Source organism: Papio anubis, chromosome 1 (assembly GCF_008728515.1).
Source record: "Papio anubis isolate 15944 chromosome 1, Panubis1.0, whole genome shotgun sequence".
Lineage (NCBI taxonomy): Eukaryota > Metazoa > Chordata > Mammalia > Primates > Cercopithecidae > Papio > Papio anubis.
Window position 1 is genome coordinate 124,565,171 of NC_044976.1, and position 23,662 is coordinate 124,588,832.

Here is a 23,662-nt window from a genome sequence, read left to right on the forward strand (position 1 = left end):
CACAATTTAAACCATTTATTTCAGGAGTTTTCCATTTATTTTTGGAGCATGGTTGACTGTCAGTTAAGTGAACCTCGGAAAGCAAAACTGCAGATGGGGGGTACTAATGTAATACATTCTTTCTTCTTTTCCTCTCTAGATTATAAATAGGAATCTCTGATGCTTACCTGCACCCAACTTATCTTTCATAGCCCTCACTACCACTGCCTCACTTTGACTGGTGAGTACACAGGAAATATTGATGAAAACAGGTGATGCCATCTGCTGGAAGGAAGTGAAGTTGACCACTCTTACAGAGTAGATGGCCAGGCCAGGAGTGAGGGGAGAGCGGCTATGGCCAGTGACCACTAGAACTGGGGAGCTGGAGATGACCTTGGAGAAAAGATAAAACCTTTTATTTAAAAGAAGAAAATCAGTTTTGTATCAGTATGTTCCAATCTCAAACATAAACAGTACAATAATTGTCAAGATCTGGATTTCTAGCTAGCTGGCCGACAAACAATAAATCATTTACTTTTTTGTTGTTGTTTTGAGAGGGAGTCTCGCTCTGTCACCCAGGCTGGAGTGCAGTGGCACGATCTCAGCTCACTGCAACCTCCGCCTCCTGGGTTCAAGCGATTCTCCTGCCTCAGCCTCCCGAGTAGCTGGGACTACAGGCGCCTGCCCCATGCCCAGCTAATTTTTGTACTTTTAGTAGAGACGAAGTTTCACCATGTTGGCCAGGATGATCTCGATCTTGTGATCCACCCACTCGGCCTCCCAAAGTGCTGGGATTACAGGCGTGAGCCACCACGGGCGGCCAATCGTTTACTTTTTACTCCTTTAGGTATGTTGACAAAGCTCATGACCTAGATTTTGGACTCTGGGAGTCTGCCTGGCATTATGAAGGAGACGGGTTTTCTTCATTTGATTTTGTCATTTCCCATGGTGATTTTTATTAGGTCACTTAGTAACTTCTTTTGCCCTTGAAGTGCACATGAAAAATATCTTTTCAAATTCTTGATCTCTTGTTCTGTTTTGGTTCAGTCCTTAACATACCTCTAGCTTCCCAAGAACTCTGTCCACTCCCAGTACTCTTATCTCTCCGATATCTTGCTTGTGGCTAAGAACCAATTCTGACTGGTTAATATAAAAGGCTGGGATGAAAGGAATGAGGATTCGTTGCATTCCATTCTTGCTACGTTCACTGACCAGTGTAGCCCACCCATAGACTGAGGTGTCAGCCACACTGAGGGCCTGTAGCAGCTCCTCTGACTGTGGTCGAACCTTGATTATGCAGATATAAACCCCTGAAAAAAAAAGAGGAAAAACTGATCAGGAAGGTTCAGAGGCTCTACTGAGCCAACTGAATTAGGATAGGAAGGAAAAACTGTGACATGCGAATTCAGCAAAAGAGAAAATGTGAATTTAGTTTTGAGTGTTCAATATCAGCACAATATTGGTCACTATGAGGAGGATACCAAATAAAAACAGTCCTAGAGAAACCACAACTGAATTTGTTTACTGAGAATACCATTCTTTCTTTTTTTTTGGAGACAGGGTCTCGTGCTGTCATGCAGGCTAGAGCACAGTGGCACGATCATGGCATTCTGCAGTCCTGACCTCCCAGCCCCGAGCGATCCTCCCACCTCAGCCTCCCGAGTAGCTGGGACTACAGGCATGAACCACCATGCCTGGCTAATTTTTGTATTTTTAGCTGAGGCGGGTGGATCACAAGGTCAAGAGTTCAAGTCCAGCCTGGCCAACATGGTGAAACCCCATCTCTACTAAAAATACAAGGATTAGCCGGGTGTGATGGTGGGTACCTGTAATCCCAGCTACTTGGGAGACTGAGGCAGGGAAATTGCTTGAATCTGGGAGATGGAGGTTGCAGTGAGCTGAGATCGCACCACTGCATTCCAGCTTGGGGACAGAGCAAGGCTCCGTTTCAAAAAAAAAATTTTTTTTTGTATTTTTTTTGTAGAGATGAGGCTTCACTATGTTGCCCAGGCTGGTCTCAAACTCCTGGGCTCAAGCCATCCTCCTGCCTTGGCCTCCCAAAGGGCTGGGTTTACAAGTGTGAGAAAGCGCCCCTGCCTAAGAATACCATTCTTATTCAACATGTCAGGGAATATTAAATGATATAACACATGCAGGGCACTTAAGAGCTGGGGATACAGAATGAAGGAGTCAGTGCTGGTGAACTCAGGAAAGGATTTGTGAAAGAAAGACAAGCTTTGAGCGTCATTAATAACTTACGCATCAGACCACCTCTTGGTGTCATTATTTTTAGTCAATGGTAGGAACTGTTTCTCTAGTTACCCATGCTTAATCCTTAGCTGTCTTCGTTTTTTTTTTTTTTTAAAGACATAGAATTTCACACTGTTGCCCAGGTTGGAGTGCAGTGGCGCAATTCTACCTCACTGCAGCCTTAAACTCCTGGGTCCAAGTAATCCTCCCACCTCAGCCTCCCAAGTAGCTAGGACTCTAGGCATGTGCCACCATGCCTGGCTAATTTTTAATTTTTATTTATTATTATTATTTTATATATATTTTTGAGACGGAGTCTCGTCCTGTTGCCCAGGCTGGAGTGCAGTGGTGCAATCTCAGCTCACTGCAAGCTCTGCCTCCGGGGTTCACGCCATTCTCCTGCCTCAGCCTCCCAAGTAGCTGGGACTACAGGTGTCCGCCACCACATCCGGCTAATTTTTGTATTTTTAGTAGAGACAGGGTTTCACTGTGTTAGCCAGGATGGTCTCGATCTCCTCACCTCGTGATCTGCCCACCTCAGCCTCCCAAAGTGCTGGGATTACAGGCATGAGTCACCGTGTCCTGGTATTATTCCTCTTTTCTTTATTTGAGACAGGTTATCCATCTGTTGCCCAGGCTATAGTGCAGTGGTATGATCACGGCTCACTGCAGCCTTGAACTCTTGGGCTCAAGGGATTCTCCCACCTTGGCCTCCCAAGTAGCTGGGATTACAGGCATGAGCCACTGTGGCCAGGCTATTCCTCTTTCTCTTTTCTTTTTCTTTCTTTTTTTTTTTTTTTTTGAGATGGAGTCTTGCTCTACTGCCCAGGTTAGAGCACGGTGGGGTACTTTTGGCTCACTGCAACCTCCACCTCCTGAGTTCAAGCAGTTCTCCTGTATGAGCCTCCTGAGTAGCTGGGATTACAGGTGTGCACCACGACGCCCGGTTAATTTTTGTATTTTTAGTAGAGACGGGGTTTCACCATGTTGGTCAGGCTGGTCTTGAACTCCTGACCTCGTGATCCACCCTCCTCGGCCTCCTAAAGTGCTGGGATTACAGGCGTGAGCCACCGTGCCCGGCCTCTTCTTTTCTTTTTCTTATCCATTCTATATACTGCCACTAAATCCTTAAAAACTGCTTTCATTCTTTATTTTATTTTATTTATTTTTATTTTTTTATTTTTTTTGAGATGGAGTCTTGTCTGTTGCCCAGGCAAGATGGAGTGCAGTGGCGTGATCTCGGCTCACTGCAACCTCCGCCTCCCCGGTTCAAGCAATTCTCCTGCCTCAGCCTCCCAAGTAGCTGGGACTACAGGTGTGAGCCACTAGGCCCGGCTAATTTTTGTATTTTTAGTAGAGTTGGGGTTTCACCACGTTGGCCAGGCTGGTCTCGAACACCTGACCTCAGGTGATCCACCCGCCTCAGCCTCCCAAAGTGCTTGGATTACAGGCCCATTGTTTTTTGTTTTGTTTTGTTTTGTTTTTTTTTTTGAGACGGGGTTTCGCTCCTGTTGCCTAGGCTGGAGTGCAATGGCGTGATCTCAGCTCACCACAACTTCTACCTCCTGGGTTCAAGCGATTCTCCTGCCTCAGCCTCCCGAGTAGCTGGGATTACAGGTATGCACCACCATGCCTGGCTAATTTTGTATTTTTGTATTTTTTTTTTCTTTTTTTGTTGAGACAGAGTTTTGCTCTTGCTGCCCAGGCTGGAGTGCAATGGTGTGATCTCGGCTCACCACAATCTCCCCCTCCCGGGTTCAAGCAGTTCTCCTGCCTGAGCCTCCCGAATGGCTAGGATTACAGGCATGTGCCACCACACCTGGCTAATTTTGTATTTTTAGTAGAGACGGGGTTTCTCCACGTTGGTAAGGCTGGTCTTGAACTCCCGACCTCAGGTAATCTGCCCGCCTCAGTCTCCCAAAGTGCTGGAATTACAGGCATGAGCCACCACGCCCCACCCTAATTTTGTATTTTTAGTAGAGATGGGGTTGCTCCATGTTGGTCATGCTGGTCTTGAACTCCCAACCTCAGGTGATCTGCCCACCTCAGCCTCCCAAAGTGTTGGGATTACAGGCGTGAGCCACCGCGCCTGGCCAAAAACTGCCTTCATTTTTATTTTATTTATTTATTTATTTATTTAGACAGAATCTTGCTCTGTCACCAAGGCTAGGGTGTAGTGGCATTATCATGGCTCACTGCAGCCTCAACCTCCTGGGCCCAGGTGATTTCATCTTATTTTTTGGGGGAAAAAACAAACCAAACCAAAACTAAAACAAACTTCTCTAGGGCCCTATATTGCCTGGAATGTCCTGTTCTCTTCACATCTAGTTCACTCTTAATCATACTTCTAAAGGTCATTCCCTCTGTAAAACCTTACTTATTTTTGCCTCAGGTTTCATGTAGATACTCCTCCTTCCTTTCTGCTTTCTTTTTATTTATTTATTTATTTATTTTTCTGAGATGGAGTCTCACTCTTATCGCCTAAGCTGGAGTGCAATGGCATGATCTCGGCTCACTGCAAACTCCGCCTCCTGGGTTCAAGCAATTCTCCTGCCTCAGCCTCCCGAATAGCTGGGATTACAGGCATGTGCCACCACACCCGGCTAATTTTGTATTTTTAGTAGAGACCGGGTTTCCCCATGTTGGTGAGGCTGGTGGTGAACTCCCGACCTCAGGTGATCCGCCCGCCTCAGCCTCCCAAAGTGCTGGGATTACAGGCGTGAGCCACCGCACCTGGCCTGTATTTTTTTCTATCTATCTATCTATCTATCTATCTATCTATCTATCTATCTATCTATCTATCTATCTATCTATTGAGAGATGGAGTCTCGCACTGTCGCCCAGGCTGGTGTGCAGTGGCATGATCTTGGCTCACTGCAAGCTCTGCCTCCTGGGTTCATGCCATTCTCCTGCCTCAGCCTCCTGAGTAGCTGGGACTATAGGAACCCACCACCACGCCTGGCTAATTTTTTGTATTTTTTTAGTGGAGAGGGGGTTTCACCTTGTTAGCCAGGATGGTCTCGATCTCCTGACCTCATGATCCGCCCGCTTTGGCCTCCCAAAGTGCTGGGATTACAGGCGTGACCCACCACACCCGGCCTTATTTATTTTTGAGACGGAGTCTCACTCTGTTGCCTAGGCTGGAGTGCAGTGGCACGATTTTGGCTCACTGAAACCTCTGCCTCCTGGATTCAAGTGATTCTCCTGCCTCAGCCTCCCGAGTAGCTGGGACTACAGGTGCCTGCCACCATGCCTGGCTAATTTTTGTATTTTTAGCAGAGATGGGGTTTCACCATGTTGGCCAGGCTGGTCTCAAACATCTGACCTCAAGTAATTTGTCTGCCATGGCCTCCCTAAGGGCTGGGATTATGAGCATGAGCCACTGCACCTGGCCTGATTTATTTTTTCATCAATAAGTTGAAGTCACAAACATATATTTGTCTATCCTGTAACTCATCACCTGGTAGGGTAACACTAAAAGTTAAAAGGTTTAGGCTGGACATGGTGGTTCGTGCCTATAATCCCAGCACTTTGGGAGGCCGAAGTGGATCACTTGAGGCTAGGAGTTTGAGACCAGCCTGAGCAACATAGGGAGATCCTGTCCCTACACAAACAAACAAACAAAATAAAGAAACAAAAATGGCTGGGTGCGGTGGCTCACGCCTGTAATCCCAACACATTGGGATGCTGAGGTGGGTGGATCATGAGGTCAGGAGTTCGAGACCAGACCAGCCTGACCAACATTGTGAAACCCCATCTCTACTAAAACTACAAAAATTATCTGGGCATGGTGACATGCGCCTGTAATCCCAGCTACTCAGGAGGCTGAGGCAGGAGAATAGCTTGTAACCAGGAGGCAGAGGTTGCAGTGAGCTGAGATCGTACCACTACAATCCAGTCTGGGAGACAGAGTGAGGCTCCATCTCAAAAACAAAACAAAACAAAACAAAAAAACAAACAAACCAAAAATTACTTTTCTTTGTTACTCCACATCTTCTCCTGCTATCAGGTATTATAAACAGTTTGCTGAATGAACCTTCCTTCAGTGGTTGCTAATGACCCAAACCATTCAGACTGCCTGATCTAGCATTAGAGGTTCTCTCATGATGAAGCACTACCTTATTTATACCTGACTTTTTTTTTTTTTTTTTTTTTTTTTGAGATGTAGTCTTGCCCAGTCTGGAGTGCAGTGGCGTGATTTTGGTTCACTGCAACTTTCATCTCCCGGTTCAGGCAATTCTCCCTGCCTCAGTCTCCCCAGTAGTTGGGATTACAGGTGCCTCCCACCACGCCTGGTTAATTTTTGTATTTTTAGTAGAGATGGGGGTTTCATCATGTTGGCCAGGGTGGTCTCCGAAGCCCTGACCTCAGGTGATGCGCCTGCCTCGGCCTCCCAAAGTACTGGGATTACAGGTGTGAGCCACTGCGCCCGGCCCTATACCTTACATTTGATATGAATCCTTTCATTTTTAGATAAGCTGATTTACATATAGTCATCCTAACATCATGCCTATTTCCACTTTTCACTTGTTAATCCTATTCTTTAATTTGGAGTATCTTTCAGTTCAACAAAACATCCAAACACTGTGCTACATGCTGGGAATGCAAGATGAATGAGACACAATGCAGAGCCTCACAGAGTTAATGGGAACTAACAAGAAAATAGTAAATTGTAATAGAAAAGCACAGGGTATTCTAGGAGGCATGTGTTAAAAATTATTTGAATAGGGCTGGGGGCAGTGGGCTTAACACCTGTAATTCCAGCACTTTGGGAGGCTGAGGCAGGAAGATTGCTTGAGGCCAGGAGTTTGAGACCAGCCTGGGCAATATAGGAAGATCATGTCGCTTTTAAAAAAAAAAAAAAAAAAAAAAAAGAGTTGAATGGGTTGAATAAAAGTGTTGCCTGAGAAAAATTCCACAGTTATATATCAGATGAAACTACAGATATAAAAGCAGTCAAATAAGAATGGGACAATTGTACAAATAGATAAACAGAATGGGGAAACCAGAGTCAACTGGTGTAACCTACCTTTCTCCATACTGAAATCTGAATGGACATGAAAGACTTTACTTGCTGGAATGTCTAGCAAAGTATTACTGAACTGTACATGGCACAGCATGAGGGTTGCTGGAAGAAGTACTTTTGTAACGGCCAAGGCCTGGTTTGGGGTACAGAATCCTGAAAAGCAGAAAAGAGGTAAATAGCTTTGTCACTAACAATAATTTGTAAAAAGAGACCATTATACGGCGGCAACTTTGGATCATAAAAAAACATAAGCAAGAAAGAGGGTCAATTATGGCTGGTTTGCCCACCTCTGCTTCAATCAAGGTGAAAGAATAGTGTGAGACCCTTGCATTCTAATTTGTGAATGACTACAGTGGGGCTTCCATTATCAATATCATACATAGATGGTGTCTTTTTTCAAAGATTTTTTTTGAATTCGTCAGTGGAAGTAAAAAAGATTACAGGGAAGTTAGAAATCTATTAAAAATAGGCCGGGCGAGGTGGCTCATACCTGTAATCCCAGCACTTCAGGAAGCCAAGGCAGGCGGATCACCTAAGGTCGAGAGTTCAAGACCAGCCTGACCAACATGGAGAAACTCCATCTCTACTAAAAATACAAAATTAGCTGGGGGTGGTGGTGCACACCTGTAATCCTAGCTACTTGGGAAGCTGAGGCAGGAGAATCGACTGAACCCAGGAGGCGGAAGTTGCGGTGAGCCGAGATTGTGCCATTGCACTCCAGCCTGGGCAACAAGAGCGAAACTCCATCTCAAATAGATAAATAAATAAAAATAAAGCAGTACAGTTGGGAGGTGGCTTTTAGGTCTAGGATAATTTGTTTTTCATATACAATATTGTAATACAATTACAATATAATTCAAGCCCCAAGCCCCTAGAACTTCATCACAAGTGGTACCTTAAGAGGAATCATATAGACAGCAAGAAGTGGACTGTTGTTATCATTGGGTCAGCTGCAATGGGTGGTATTCTTCTTGAAGAATCTTCAGCAAAATCAAAGGGACTGATGCATGAGGTTTCTCAATAAAATAAGTAGTGATTTTAGAAAGATTCTGGGAAATAAAACGGCAGTCTGTTGGCTGGGTGTGGTGGCTCAAGCTTGTAATCCCAGCACTTTGGGAGGCCGAGGCGGGCTGATCACCTGAGGTCAGGAGTTCGAGACCAGCCTGGCCAACATGGTGAAACCCCGCCTCTACTAATAATACAAAAGTTAGCTGGGCATGGTAGCATGTGCCTGTAGTCCCCGCTACTCAGGAGGCTGAGGCAGGAGAATTGCTTGAACCTAGGAGGCGGATGTTGCGGTGAGCCGAGATCACACCACTGCACTCCAGCCTGGGCGACAGAGCAAGACTCCATCTCAAAAAAAAAAAAAAAAAAGTCTGTTTATAAAGTCGTAATTTGGACAACAGTGGGTGAATATGTTACAAAGAAACATTTAGTGTTTTTTATCTATAAAAGAACCTGGGAAATTTTAAAGATAAAATATTCTTTACTTATTTATCTATCTTTGTATTTATAATAAAATCAAATAGCTAATTTGAAAAAATATGTTAAATGCTTGAAGAACAAAAGGCAAATAGAATTAAAATTATCTCTCTTTTTTTTTTTTTTTGAGATGGAGTCTTGCTCTGTCGCCCAGGCTAGGGTGCAGTGGTGTGATCTCAGCTCACTGCAACCTCTGTCTCCCAGATTCAAGCAATTTTCCTGCCTCAGCCTCCCAAGTAGCTGGGATTACAGGCACCCACCACTGCACCCGGCTAATTTTTGTATTTTTAGTAGAGACGGAGTTTCACCATCTTAGCCAAGCTGGTCTCGAACTCCTGACCTTGTGATCCACCCGCCTCAGCTTCCCAAAGTGCTGGTATTACAGGTGTGAGCCACTGCTCCCGGCCATCTATTTTTTTTTTTTTTTTTGAGAGATGGGGTCTTGCTCTGTTGCCCAGGCTGGTCTCAAACTCCTGGTCCGAAGCGATCCTCCCACCACAGCGTCCTAAATAATTGGGATTACAGTCATGAGCCACCACTCCAGAGTCCTAAAATTACCTTAAGTGGTTTTTTTTTTTTTTTTGAGATGGAGTCTTACTCTGTCACCCAGGCTGGAGTCCGGTGGTGCGATCTTGGCTCATTCTAACCTCTGCTTCCTGGGTTCAAGCGATTCTCTTGCCTCAGACTCCAAGTAGCTGGGATTATAGGCGCACACCACCACACCCAGGTAGTTTTTGTATTTTTAGTAGAGACGGGGTTTCACCATGTTGGTCAGGCTGGTCTTGAACTCCCAACCTCAGGTGATCTGCCTGCCTCGGCCTCCCAAAGTGCTGGGATTACAGGTGTAAGCCACCATGCCCGGCCTAAAATTTGTATTTTTAAAACTAGAAAAACAATAGTGGGCCGGGCGCGGTGGCTCAAGCCTGTAATCCCAGCACTTTGGGAGGCCGAGACGGGTGGATCACGAGGTCAGGAGATCGAGACCATCCTGGCTAACACGGTGAAACCCCGTCTCTACTAAAAAATACAAAAAACTAGCCGGGCGAGGTGGCGGGCGCCTGTAGTCCCAGCTACTCGGGAGGCTGAGGCAGGAGAATGGCAGGAACCCGGGAGGCGGAGCTTGCAGTGAGCTGAGATCCGGCCACAGCACTCCAGCCCGGGCGACAGAGCGAGACTCCGTCTCAAAAAACAAAAAAAAAAAAAAAAAAAGAAAAACAATAGTGACTAGGATGAGCCTATTTTAAAACCTTAGTCTTGTCATAATTTCTGAGATCTCATAGAGCTCTATGATTTATTTGTCAAGATGGAGTCAGTTTTGAAATAAAAAGAAAATCTGGATTACTAATCCAAAGGGATAAATGAATTGAGGGAAAATGAGAAAGATAGGAACAATTACTGAAACCATAAAGAGATTCCTGACCTTTAAGATTGACACCATTTCTGCCAGTGGTGATGAAGAGCTTGAATATAGTTGAATTGAGGGTGTTGGTGAGATAAGTCTTGAGGTCATAACTGAGCATTAATCTTGATGATGCATTGACCACCACCTGTCAGCAAATCAAAGGAAAATCTGCACCTAAGTTCCTAGAGAATCTGATTCCTTCCAGATCCACCCCTCATAACTTATTTAACCAAAAGTATCTGTTTCACACAAGTACAAATTGCCCATCTCATGACCACATATTTGAGAACAACAAAATCTGTTTGCCTTTGAAAACAAAATAACTTTTTTGTTTTTTTGAGTCAGGGTCTTGCTCTGTCACCCAGGCTGGAGTGCAATGGCATGATCATGGCTGACTGAAGCCTCAAATTCCTAGGCTCAAGCAATCCTCCTGTCTCAGCCTCTAGAGAAGCTGGGACTACAGGTATGTGTCACCGTGCCTAGCCAAAAAACGACGGGGTCTTGGCCGAGCACAGTGGCTCACGTCTATAATCCCAGCACTTTGGGAGGCCGAGGTGGATGGATCACGAGGTCAGTAAATCAAGACCATCCTGGCTAACATGGTGAAACCCCGTCTCTACTACAAAATACAAAAAATTAGCTGCGCCTGGTGGCGGGTGCCTGTAATCCCAGCTACTCAGGAGGCTGAGGCAGGAGAATGGCGTGAACCCAGGAGGCGGAGCTTGCAGTGAGTGGAGATGGCACCACTGCACTCCAGCCTGGGCGACAGAACGAGACTCAAAAAAAAAAAAAAAAGACGGGCTCTCACTATGTTGTCCCGGGTGTTCTCGAACTCCTGGCCTCAAGCCATCCTTCCACCTTGGCCTCCCAAAGTGCTGAGATTACAGGCATAAGCTACCATGCCCAGCCCCAAAATAACATTTTTTCCAGAAGGAAGTCTTGGGTCCAATTATTCCTTCAGACATATCTTCCCTTTGTATGACTCCCTATTAAAATGCCTTTGAGGCCAGCTGTGGTGGCTCATGCCTGTAATCCCAGCACTCTGGGAGGCTGAGGCAGGTGGATCACTTGAGGTCAGGAATTTGAGACCAGCCTGGCCAGCAAGGCGAAATCCCGCCTCTACTAAAAATACAAAAATTAGCCAGGCATGTTGGAGCGTGCCTGTAATCCCAGCTACTAAGGAGGCTGAGGCAGGAGAATCACTTGAACTTGGGAGGTGGAGTCTACAGTGAGCCGAGATTGTGCCATTGCACTCCAGCCTGGGTGACAGAGTGAGACTCCATCTCAAAAAACAAACAAACAAACACACACACACACAAACACAAAACAACTGTAACTTTCTTTAGGACATTTTCTCTTTCTCTCTGGTTGCATATAATCTCAATCTTTTCTGAAACCTCAAAGTACATTTTTTTTTTCTCAAGAATACTTGTAGTGTTCTGCCTCATATTGTAAGTTTTTGTTTGTTTGTTTGTTTGTTTTTAAGATGGAGTCTTGCTCTGTCACCCAGGCTACAGAGCACTGGTGCAATCTCAGCTCACTGCAGCCTCTGCCTCCCGGGTTCCAGCAGTTCTCCTGCTTCAGCCTCCCAAGTAGCTGGGATTACAGGCATGTGCCACCATGCCTGGCTGATTTTTTGTATCTTTAGTAGAAATGGGATTTCACCATGTTGGCCAGGCTGGTCTCAAACTCCTGACCTCAAGTGATCCACTGACCTCGGCCTCTAAAAGTGCTGGCATTACAAGTGTGAGCCACCATGCCCAGCCCTTAATATTTTAAATTTAAGTGCAATATACTCTACATTCTCCTTAGTATTACCACAGGTTTTTAAAATCCAAGAACCTTAAAACCCAAATTAGTTACATTAATAGTTTAATAAAGAAAGGAATTTTGTCTTTTTCATATTTGTATTTCTGGAGGCCAGCACAATGCCTGACACTTAATAGGCTTCAATGAGTATCTGCTAATTAGTGAATAATTAAATGAGGATTCTACAAAGTACACAAATTAGGAGTAACCTTTTGACTTCCCTGTAGCATCTAACACCACAACCATTTCCTCCTTTGCCTTCTATGACACTCTTTCTCTTTGCTTTTCTAGTTCCTAATCCCTTCTCAGTCTCTTTTTCTAGTACTCGTTTCATGCTACCTCTGTCCTTGAACCTCTTATCTGCTTATAATACAAGTTCTTTTTGGATGTTATCCAAATTTTCCCTCTCTACCCTTATTTATTTTGTACTGAAGTTACCCTGATTTATTCATTAGTCTTCAAACACAACATGTACTTTTACTTGCCTTTTGTAATTATTTGTGCCATATATGTAATTGTTTATGTCACCACTAGACTATGAGCTCCTTAAAACAAGGTACCAGATATGATGTGGACACATATTGAGTAATTTACTCATCTGTAAAGTTGGGGCCAGGTGCAGTGACTCACATCTGTAATCCTAGCACTTTGGGAGGCTGAGGCAGGCAGCTCATTTGAGGCCAGGAGTTTGACACCAGCCTGGCCAACATGGCAAAACCCTGTCTCTACTAAAATAACAAAAATTAGCTGGGTGTGGTGGCTCATACCTGTAGTCCCAGTTACTTGGGAGGCTGAGGCATGAGAATTGCTTGAACCTGGAAGGTGGAGATTGCAGTGACCAGAGATTGTGCCATTGCACTCCAGCCTGGACAACAGAGTGAGATTCGGTTATAAAAATAAATAAATACATAAAATAAAACACAGTTGGGATAATACTTTTTTTTTTTTTTTTGAAACAGAGTCTCGCTCTGTCGCCCTAGCTGGAGTGCAGTGGCCGGATCTCAGCTCACTGCAAGCTCCACCTCCTGGGTTTATGCCATTCTCCTGCCTCAGCCTCCCGAGTTGCTGGGACTACAGGCACCTGCCACCACACCCGACTAGTTTTTTGTATTTTTTTTAGTAGAGACGGGGTTTCACTGTGTTAGCCAGGATGGTCTCGATCTCCTGACCTCGTGATCCGCCCATCTCGGCCTCCCAAAGTGCTGGGATTACAGGCTTGAGCCACCGCGCCCGGCTGATAATACTTTTTTTTTTTTTTCAACTTTTATTTTAAGTTCCAGGTTACATGTGCAGGATGTGCAGGTTTGTTACATAGGTTAATGTGTGCCATGGTGGTTTGCTGCATAGATCAACCTGTCACCCAGGTATTAAGCCCAGCATCCATTAGTTATTCTTCCTGATGCTCTCCCTCCCTCCATGCCCCCCATATTTACTTTGCAGAGTTAAAGGTGATACGATTAAAAGTGATAGGTGTACTGGATGTTAAAAAAAAAAAAGACTGGGCTAGATGTGGCGGTACACACCTGTAATCCCAGCACTTTAGGAGGCTGAGGCAGATAGAACACTTGAGGTCAGGAGTTTGAGACCAGCCTGGCCAACATGGTGAAACCCTGTCTCTACTAAAATACAAAAATTAGCTGGGTGTGGTGGCAGGTGCCTGTAATCCCTGCTACTTGGGAGTCTGAGGTAGGAGAATTGCTTGAATCCAGGAGGCGAAGGTTGCAGTGAGCCAAGATTCAGCCATTGCATTCCAGCTTGGGCGGCAGAGACTCTGTCTCAAAACACAAACACACACATGCACCACCCCCCCAAAATTAGCCGAGTGTGGTGATGTGTACCTGTGGTCCCAGTTACTTGGGAGACTGAGGTGGGAGGATCACTTGAGCCTAGGAGGTGGAGGTTGCAGTGATCTGAGATAACACCCACTGCATTCCAGCCTGGGCAACACAGCAAGACCCTGTCTCAAAAAAAAAAAAAAAATAGATGGCCAGGCACAGTGGCTCATGCCTATAATCCTAGCACTTTGGGAGGCTGAGGCAGAAAGATCACCTGAATCCAGGAGTTTGAGACCAGACTGGACAACATAGCGAGACCCTGTCTCTGCAAAAAAATAAATATAATTAGCCAGGTATGCTGGCACACGCTGTGGTCCTGCTACTCTGGAGGCTGAGGCAGGTGGATGGCTTGAATCCAGGAGTTTGAGGCTGCAGTGAGCCATGATTGCATCATTGTACTGCAGCCCGGGCAACAGTGAGACACTATCTCTTAAAAAAAAAAAAAAAAAGAGATGAGAAGCGCCAAGCCCATAGTAGATACACAAAAAGTTATAGCTACCATGTTTGAGGAATGAAAAAAGAGGAATAAAGAAGTGCTTTGGGCAAAGAGGAAGGAGACATTACATATATTTAAGAGGGGAATAGAAAATTTTTTTTTTTTTTTTGAGTCAGAGTCTCACACTGTTGCCCAGGCTGGAGTGCAGTGGCGTGATCTCGGCTCACTACAAGCTCCGCCTCCCGGGTTCACGCCATTCTCCTGCCTCAGCCTCCTGAGTAGCTGGGACTACAGGCGCCTGCCACCACGCCTGGCTAATTTTTTGTATTTTTAGTAGAGATGGGGTTTCACTATGTTAGCCAGGATCATCTCGATCTCCTGACCTCGTGATCCGCCCACCTCGGCCTCCCAAAGTGCTGGGATTACAGGCGTGAGCCACCTCGCCCGGCCGAAAATATTTAATTAAAAAAAAAATTCCTTTACTTGTTTACCTATCTCACCTACTGAAGAATATTACTCCCTCCAGCAATCCTCTGACTTAGATCAAATTTCGTTTCACTGAATCATTCCCAATTCACTATTTCTCTTATTAAAAAAAAAATCCACAAAACAAACTCTTAACCCCAACTCCTTAAAAGAGCTTTCTATATTTGCTGTCTCCAAGTCTTTTTATCCAATTCTCCAATCAAACATTCATTCAGGTCACTCTGGGCGCAGTGGCTCATGCCTGTAATCCCAGCACTTTGGGAGGCTGAGGCAAATACTTTCTTCACTTGCCTTCCAGGATACCCGTATCTCTAGATTTTCCTCCCATTTCACTGGTTGTTTCTTTTTTTTCTTTTTCTTTTTTTTTTTTTTGAGACGGAGTCTCACTCTGTTGCCCCGGCTGGAGTGCAATGGCGTGATCTTGGCTCACTGCAACCTCTGCCTCCTGGGTTCAAGCGATTCTCCTACCTCAGCCTCCTGAGTAGCTGGGGTTGCAGGTGTGTGCCACCATGCCCAGCTAATTTTTGTATTTTTAGTAGAGATGGGGTTTCACCATGTTGGTCAGGCTGGGTCTCGAACTTCTGACCTTGTGATCTGCCTGCCTTGGTCTCCCAAGGTGCTGGGATCACAGGCTCAAGCCATGGCGCCCAGCCTGGTTGTTTCTTAAAAGTCTTTCTTATTGGTTCTTCTCTCAGAGCTCCCTTTTTCCCTTTTGTTTCTTTCTTTTTCCATTTGCCACTAATCAAAAGGCAATCAGAACTCTTAAGATTGAAGTGCTCCCAGAACTTAGTACTTAGATCTTTTTTCTATATATATATATTTTTTTGAGACCGACTCTCACTCTTTTGCCCAGGCGGGAGTGCAGTGGCTTGATGTTAGCTCACTGCAACATTCACCTTCCAGGTTCAAGCGATTCTCGTGCTTCAGCCTCCTGAGTAGCTGGGACTACAGGCGGCAGCCACCAGGCCCGGCTAATTTTTGTATTTTTAGTAGAGACGGGGTTTCACCATGTTGGCCAGGCTGGTCTTGAACTCCTGACCTCAGGTTATCCTCCCGCTTTGGCCTCCCAAAGTGCTGGGATTACAGATGTGAGCCACCGCACCTGGCCTTTTTTCTATTTTACGCTCATTCTTTGGTGATCTAATGGCCTTAAATATCTCTATTCCAATGAGTCCCAGACTTTTATATCCAGCTACCTCAACATATCCAGTTGACATTTAAGAGACATATCCGGTTTTACATATCCAAAGCTGACTGTTTTTCCCTCCAAAACTGTTCCACCTACAGTCTTCCCCATTTCAGTTGACGGTAATGCTGTCCTTTCAGCTGTTCAACCAAAAACCTGAATCATTCTGGATTTTCTTATGTTCTAGATATAATCTGTGAGGAAACTCTATTGGCTCTACCTATAAAATATACCTAGAATCTGGTCAACTTCTTACTACCTCCTCTGTCACCACCCTGATCTGCCAACATATGTCACCTGGATTAGGGCAGTAGACTCCCAAATGGTCTTTCAGCTTCTACCTGGCGTCTACTATCTAGTGCCAACCAGTACACACAGTGATCTCTTAAAACATAAGTAGTCATTCTGCTGGTTAAGAACCCTAAGCACTGTTTAGCTTTGTGTTCCAATAATGTTTGCTGGCTGGCTTCATATCTGTTTTATGAGTGTATTTCCTTTCCTATGATGTATTTTCTCTATGCATATCCTCATATGTGGCAATAGTCACCATAGTCTCTTAAACTCTGATACAGTTATGTTCACCTCTCGATATGTTTTCACTACTCCTGGGATGTCATGAAAAATCATTGCAGTCCCTGGACTCCTGGCCACTCCTACTCCAGTGACAATGTCTGTCTGTAGAATATTGTCAGCAGAAATCATCCATATCCCAGGTTCACCTAGGAAAAGACAAGAGAAAGCACTCGGCTGCAGCCTTTGATATAAATCACTCTAGACTTATTCATACTACAAATCAGCAAACTTTTCAAGCATGCAGATATCTCTTCCCGGGAGAAATGGCCAGCTTTGAAGATAACTGTTTTCTCAGTGTCAGGTTCCTCTTCATATATCATACCAGCAAAATAAAGAATCGTAAGAAGAGCTACTTAGTTGGAGAATGTAACTGTTCTCCTTAGGAAAAAGAAAAGCTCTTTTTACATACAGGGATAGCTTTCTGAATAAATTTTGTTTAGATGCTGCTAAGGACAAATTTGCTTTGAGCTACTGTTTGATGACAGCAAGAAAGACTGCAAAAAAGTGACTACTGGGAAGAGAAAGGATTTATTTATTTTGGCTTAAGTCTAAAGATGGCCGAAGAATGCTAAAAACTGGGTTAGAGTTTGTACTTAGCCTGCAGGACTACTGATCCTGGCATATGGCCCTTTCCTTCATCATATGATGAAGCCTCCCAAAATTCCAGATTGGAAGACTATAGGACAATCCTGTCAAAATCTAGCTAAAAAGAGTAAAAAATAGGTCGGGCGCTGTGGCTTACGTCTGTAATACCAGTACTTTGGGAGGCCAAGGCTGGAAGATCACTTGAGGTCAGGAGTTCGAGACCAGCCTGACCAACGTGGTGAAACCTCATCCTACTAAAAATACAAAAATTAGCCAGGCGTGGTGGCACATGCCTCTAGTTTCAGCTACTTGAGAGGCTGAGGCAGGAGAACCACTTGAACCCAGAAGGCGGAGGTTGCAGTGAGCCAAGATTACACCATTGCACTCCAGCCTGGGTGATAAGAGTGAAACTCCGTCTCAAAAAAACAAACAAACAAAAAAAGAGAGAGTAAAAAATACTCTGCTTCATTGACAAGGGATTTATAATCAGGGGATTATAACTCTCATTGTCAACCTTAAAGTAGGGTTAGCTCATTGGTCCTGGATTGCATGTTGGTAGTGGTTGTTTGCAAATCAGCTGTTATAGCATTGGGGGATTCAGCTGTATAGAGCCCCTTTGTATCAAGGTCCAAAACACATAGTTAATGCTAAAGTCAGGTCCAGCATTTACATCACTTTACCTAAACATATGTATCCATAGTTACCAGAAGAGGCTGCAAAGCCAAAGCCATATATTACCACAAGCAGGTCTTACTTGGATGTATATATCCAGGCAGTGTACACCACTTTGGGATATGGTATTTGGAAACCCAAAGAATTCACTCATTTCCTAACCAAAAACTGATTTCTTTTTTTTTGAGAGACAGCCTGTCATTCAGGCTGGAGTGCAGTGGTGCGATCATAGCTGACTGCAGCCTTGATCTCCTGGACTCAAGCAATCTTCCCACCGCAGCCTCCCAATAGTTGGGACCAAAGGCATATGCCACCACACTGGGCTAATTTTATTATTATTATTATTATTATTATTATTATTATTTTGAGACAGAGTCTTGCTCCGTCACCCAGGCTGGAGTGCAGTGGCGCATTCTCAGCTCACTGCAACCTCCACCCCAGGTTCAAGTGATTCTCCTGTCTCAGCCTTCTGAGTAGCTGGGATTACAGGCGTCTGCCACCACACTCGGCTAATTTTTGTATTTTTAGTAGAGGCAGGGTTTCACCATGTTGGCCAGGCTGGTCTTGAACTCCTGACCGCAGGTGGTCTGCCTGCCTTGGCCTCCCAAATGATTTTCTATGATTTTGTTTACTTATTTTGAGACGAAGTCTCACTCTGTTACCAGGCTGGAGTGCAGTGGCACGATCTGGGCTCACTGCAACCTCCGCCTCCCAGGTTCCAGAGATTCTCCTGCCTCAGCCTCCTGAGTAGCTGGGACTACAGGCATGTGCCACCATGCCCAGATAATTTTTGTATTTTTAGTAGAGATGGGGTTTCACCATGTTGGCCAGGATGGTCTCGATCTCTTGACTTCATGATCTGGCCCCTCGGCCTCCCAAAGTGCTGGGATTACAGGCATGGGCCACCACACCTGGCTTATAATTTTATTTTTAACTCAGTACTTAGGACAGAAATGCTTTGTTTTCAAGAGTATAGTTGGCCAGGGGCCAACCCCTTGTATGAAAATACAAAAATTAGCCAGGTGTGGTAGTGTGTGCCTGTAGTCCCAGCTATTCAGGAAGCTAAGGCAGGAGAATCACTTGAACCCAGGAGTCAAGAGGTTGCAGTGAGCCGAGATCATGCCACTGCACTCCAGCCTGAATGACAGAGTGATACTCTGTCTCAAAAAAAAAAAAAGTATAGTTTATCTGGGTACAAGAAAAAACCTTATTACAATGATGATATGTTAGGACTTAGGCCTTCAAATGTGCCTCACAAAATAGCATACACACAACTAGTTCTTAGAACTAAAGCCTTATTGCCTTTTCCTTCCTGTTATCCTTTACTGTCCTTCAATATAGTCATTACCCTCCTTCAAAAGGTGGGAATGGAGGAAAAAACACCGTGCCCTGCACTATCTACAGGATATAAAATAGAGCTATGTATTCAATAGACTCTTGATAAATATTACTGGCTGGCTTCTAATTGGCTGCCTAGTGAGTGAAACAGGCATTAATCTAAAAATTATCAGTTAACATTACAAATAATAAAATACTCAAAAGTATTTTCTTTCTCAGGCCCTGAGATTTTAGATAATTTGGAAACAAATATTCTAGGGGATTAATTGCTTTCTTGAACTTCTGGCCTTAAGTGACCTCTCCAGCTTGATCTCCCAAAGGGCTGAGATTATGGGTATAAACCACCACACCAGTTCAAGGGATTAATAACTGCTTTTTTGTTGTTGCTGTTAAATAACTGCGTTTTAATCTTCACAACTATCAGTTGTAAGGTTGAGAAAGGGAATGTATACATACCATGCTGGCTGACAAGGTGAGTACTGAAGCAGATGACATCTCCAACAAAGGTAAGCTTGGTGTCTGGCTCAATGGCATGCTCTACAGCAACAGGAATATAATCTGCCATGCCTGGATGTCTCCGGTCCCAAAGCCCCACAAGTGTCAGCCCTCTGTTCACAGCCTGGGCCATGTAAGTATAGTTCTTATGCCCTGGTCCAATAAGCAGCAAGTCATCTCTGCAAGTAGACATTAAAGGTAGAAATCTTTCAAAAGAGAAGACAATAGTTAGAAAATAGTTCTGGGGAACACCCTATCACATTTTATTTTCAACAGCTGAAAAGTTCAGAAGGCATTCCACAATAAAGAGTGAGTAAGTAGGCCGGGCGCTGTGGCTCACGCCTGTAATCCCAGCATTTTGGGAGGCTGAGGCGGGTGAATCACAAGGTCAGGAGATTGAGACCATCCTGGCTAACACAGTGAAACCCCATCTCTACTAAAAAACACAAAAAATTAGCTGGGCATGGTGGCAAGTGCCAGCTACTCGGGAGGCTGAGGCAGGAGAATGGCATGAACCCGGGAGGCAGAGCTTGCAGTGAGCTGAGATCATCACTGCACTCCAGACTGGGAGACAGAGTGAGACTTCATCTCAAAAAAGAAAGAGTAAGTAAGTATGGGCCAAGGATTAGTCTATTACCTTCACATGTATAGTGCCCAGGAAGGCTTTTTTTTTTTCCCCCCCAGTAAAGCCTTTTGATAATAATACTCCAATTAGCTCCCTATGGATCTTTTAGTGAATTAGAACTTGACAGATTTAAGATATCCTGAAATTTTTCTTAAGTGACAACTAATACCATTATCTAAGTCGGGTCTTTTTTTTTTTTTTTTTTTTTTTTAAGACAGAGTCTTAATTGGTCACACAGGCTGGGGTGCAATAGCACAATCTCTGCTCACTGCAACCTCTGCCTCCTGGGCTCAAGTGATCCTCCCACCTCAGCCTCCCTAGTAGCTGGGACTACAGGCACCCACTACCACACCCAGCTAATTTTTGTATTTTTGTAGAGATGGGGTTTCACCATGTTGTCCAGGCTGGTCTTGAACTCCTGGGCCCAAGTGATCCTCTCTGCTCGGCCTCCCAAAGTGCTGGGATTACAGGTGTGAGTCACCCACCTGGCCTCACTTAAAAAAAATTTTTTAACAAAAGAAAGATCAAATTCCAAATTCAGAATGTGAGGGGAATTTACTGGAGCTGCTATATAATACTAGCCTAATCTGCAAGATTTCTACCCTAGTGTCAATACCATTCCTTTGACTTCCATACCTGTTCAGAGCCAGATAAAGCTGGGTATTGTGTGTGTGGAATTTCTCTCCGATACTATTATAAAACTGAACAGTGAAGGTGAGAGACATGCCCAGGGGAAATGCTGACAGGGTCCTTCCTTGGGCTGTGTATAGCTTGGGTTGGCTGCTCACTCGCAGGTATGTCACCGGTGCTACCTGTGGGAAACAAAACCTACTGGTACAGAAAAAGATGCACTGGGGAAGTGCTGTAACCATATTCTGAGACTTATAATCAATGATAAAGAGTGATGTTTCTCTTCCATAGGAAATAGTTAGCTTTTGATGTGAGATGACTTAAGTCAATATGACAGCATAGCAGCATAGGAAATTCTTTTTTTTTTTTCCTTTTCTTTTTGTTTTTTGAGACAGAATCTCACTCTGTCACCCAGGCCGGAGTGCAGTGACATGATTCTGACTCACTACAACCTCTGCCTCCCGGGTTCAAGCAATTCTCCTGCCTCAGCCTCCCAGGTAGCTGTGATTACAGGCGTCTGCCACCACGCCTGGTTAATTTTTGTATTTTTTGTAGAGACAGGGTTTCACCATATTGGCCAGGCTGGTCTCAAACTCCTGACCTTAAGCAATCTGTACACCTTGGCCTCCCAAAGTGCTGGGATTACAGGCGTGAGCCACTGCGCCCGGCTTGAAATGGGTTTTTAATTTTTTTTTTTTTTTTGAGATGGAATTTCGCTCTGTTGCCCAGTCTGGAGTGCAGTGGCGCAATCTCAGCTAACTGCAACCTCCGCCTCCTGGGTTCAAGCAATTCTCTGCCTCAGCCTCCTGAGTAGCTGAGATTATAGGTGCCTGCCACAACGCCCAGCTAATTTTTTGTATTTTTAGTAGAGATGGGGTTTCACCATCTTGGCCAGGTTGGTCTTGAACTCCTGACCTTGTGATCCACCCGGCTCAGCTTCCCAAAGTGCTGGGATTACAGGTGTGAGCCACTGCGCCCAGCAGGGTTTTTAATTTTTAAAGCTGTGGGAATGTGAGGAGAAGCTGGAGCTTTATGAGGAAAGGACTTTAATTCATCCATTTCATGCAGAGTGCTCAATATTCATGGTTAAATAATCGATTACTTATCAGGAACACAATCTATATTGTGTTTCACACTGTAAGAAAGCTGCGATACAGTAAGTGAAGTCTAGGTTTGAATCATAGCTTTATCATTTTCATAGCCTCATGTAACTTTTCTGGGTCTCAGGTTTCTTATCAGTTAACAGTTAGATGGGGATTATAATGCCTATCTCACAGGGCTTTTGTGGTAGTTAAAAGAGATAATATACATACAACGACCAATATAGTATATAGTAGATGTTTAATGTCTAAAAATTTTTTTTTTTTCATGTTAAGACTAAACTATCTCTGAGGTCTTTTCTCATTTTTTAAATTCTAGTAGCAAAGCTTAATTTTTAAAAAAGAGACAGATTGTTGCTTTGTTTTCTAGGCTGCAGTGCAGCAGTTCAATCATAGCACGCTGCAGCCTCAAACTTCTAGGTTCATGCGATCCTCCACCTCAGCCTCCCAAGCAGCTAGGACTGCAGGCATGCGCCACCAAGTCTGGCTATTTTTTTTTTTTTTTTAATTTTTTGTAGAGATGGGGGTCTCACTATGTTGCTCAGGATGGTCTCAAATTCCTGGCCTCAAGTGATTCTCCTGCCTCAGCCTCCCAAAGTGCTGGGCTTACAGGCATGAGTCACCAAGCCCAGCCGATTTTGATAGCAATCGTTCTACACTCCTCTGACACGAACCCTTTTGCCAAAGCTGCTAGGAAGACAATCATATAAATTTAGGCTGATCTGTTTTATAACAAGGGGTCTAAAGTTCATTTTAATTTTATGGCTTATGTCAAGACTGGCCTCTTATAGGTTCATTTCTGACTCCCAGAGATTTCTTCTTTTTTTTTTTTTCCCTGGTTCATGTTCTCTCATGATAGAGAAGTTTCTAATTCTTTTCTTTTTCTTTTTTTCTTTAATGCATGATAAGAAAATTTCTAGTTTTTCAAAAAAGGAACTCTGCTTCTTAAGGCCAGGGTATGCCTTTTATTTATTTGTTTTTTTTAGTAAGTCCCTGAACTCACCTGGACCCCGGTTATGGTTGTTTGGTTGACTCCAAAAGGTTCTATAGAAGTGACTTCCAATACAGCAGTACCTGCAATGGAACCAGCTTTCAGGAGCCCTTCACCATCCTCCTCAATGACGGATGAATTAGGGAAACACTTGAGAACACGAGAACTCACAAAGGCAGCTCCTTCCCTAGGGAACAAGTAAAGAAAGTGGCATCTTTTGGGGGTCCTGTCTGACCAGAGAGAAAAGGGTAAAAATTTCCAGGATCACTGTTAGGGGATGTACTCGAGAAAACTGCTTGCCATTCTCCACGTGTGTAATTATTTGTTCCTCAGATAAAAGTCTGCCTTTGGATTATGCTTATTTATTTAAAATCAAATCTTTTATCATTAAAAAATTATTTAGGCCGGGTGTGGTGGCTCACATCTGTAATCCCAGAACTTTGGGAGGCCAAGGCGGGAGGGTCACCTGAGGTCAGGAGTTTGAGACCAGCTTGGCCAACATGGTAAAACCCTGTCTCTACTAAAAAAAAAAAAAAAAAAGGCCGGGCGCGGTGGCTCACGCCTGTAATCCCAGCACTTTGGGAGGCCGAGGCGGGCGGATCACAAGGTCAGGAGATGGAGACCACGGTGAAACCCCATCTCTACTAAAAATACAAAAAATTAGCTGGGCACGGTGGCGGGTGCCTGTAGTCCCAGCTACTCAGGAGGCTGAGGCAGGAGAATGGCGTGAACCCGAGAAGCGGAGCTTGCAGTGAGCCGAGA

General features: G+C 44.5%; 1 protein-coding gene across 3 annotated transcripts in view; it reads right to left on the reverse strand.

Moving 5' to 3' along the window:
• Positions 1 to 23,662, reverse strand: part of NUP210L (nucleoporin 210 like) — a 171,301-nt gene that overhangs the window by 10,241 nt on the left and 137,398 nt on the right. For all 3 annotated transcript variants that reach the window (XM_031653098.1, XM_031653096.1, XM_031653099.1), the window contains 8 exons: positions 22,913 to 23,087; positions 20,816 to 20,991; positions 19,516 to 19,733; positions 16,474 to 16,610; positions 10,158 to 10,284; positions 7,259 to 7,408; positions 1,039 to 1,289; positions 168 to 372 (listed from right to left, as the gene is read on the reverse strand). In XM_031653098.1, coding sequence (XP_031508958.1) covers positions 168 to 372; positions 1,039 to 1,289; positions 7,259 to 7,408; positions 10,158 to 10,284; positions 16,474 to 16,610; positions 19,516 to 19,733; positions 20,816 to 20,991; positions 22,913 to 23,087 — 1,439 coding nt within the window. The remainder of the gene's footprint in view (positions 1 to 167; positions 373 to 1,038; positions 1,290 to 7,258; positions 7,409 to 10,157; positions 10,285 to 16,473; positions 16,611 to 19,515; positions 19,734 to 20,815; positions 20,992 to 22,912; positions 23,088 to 23,662) is intronic.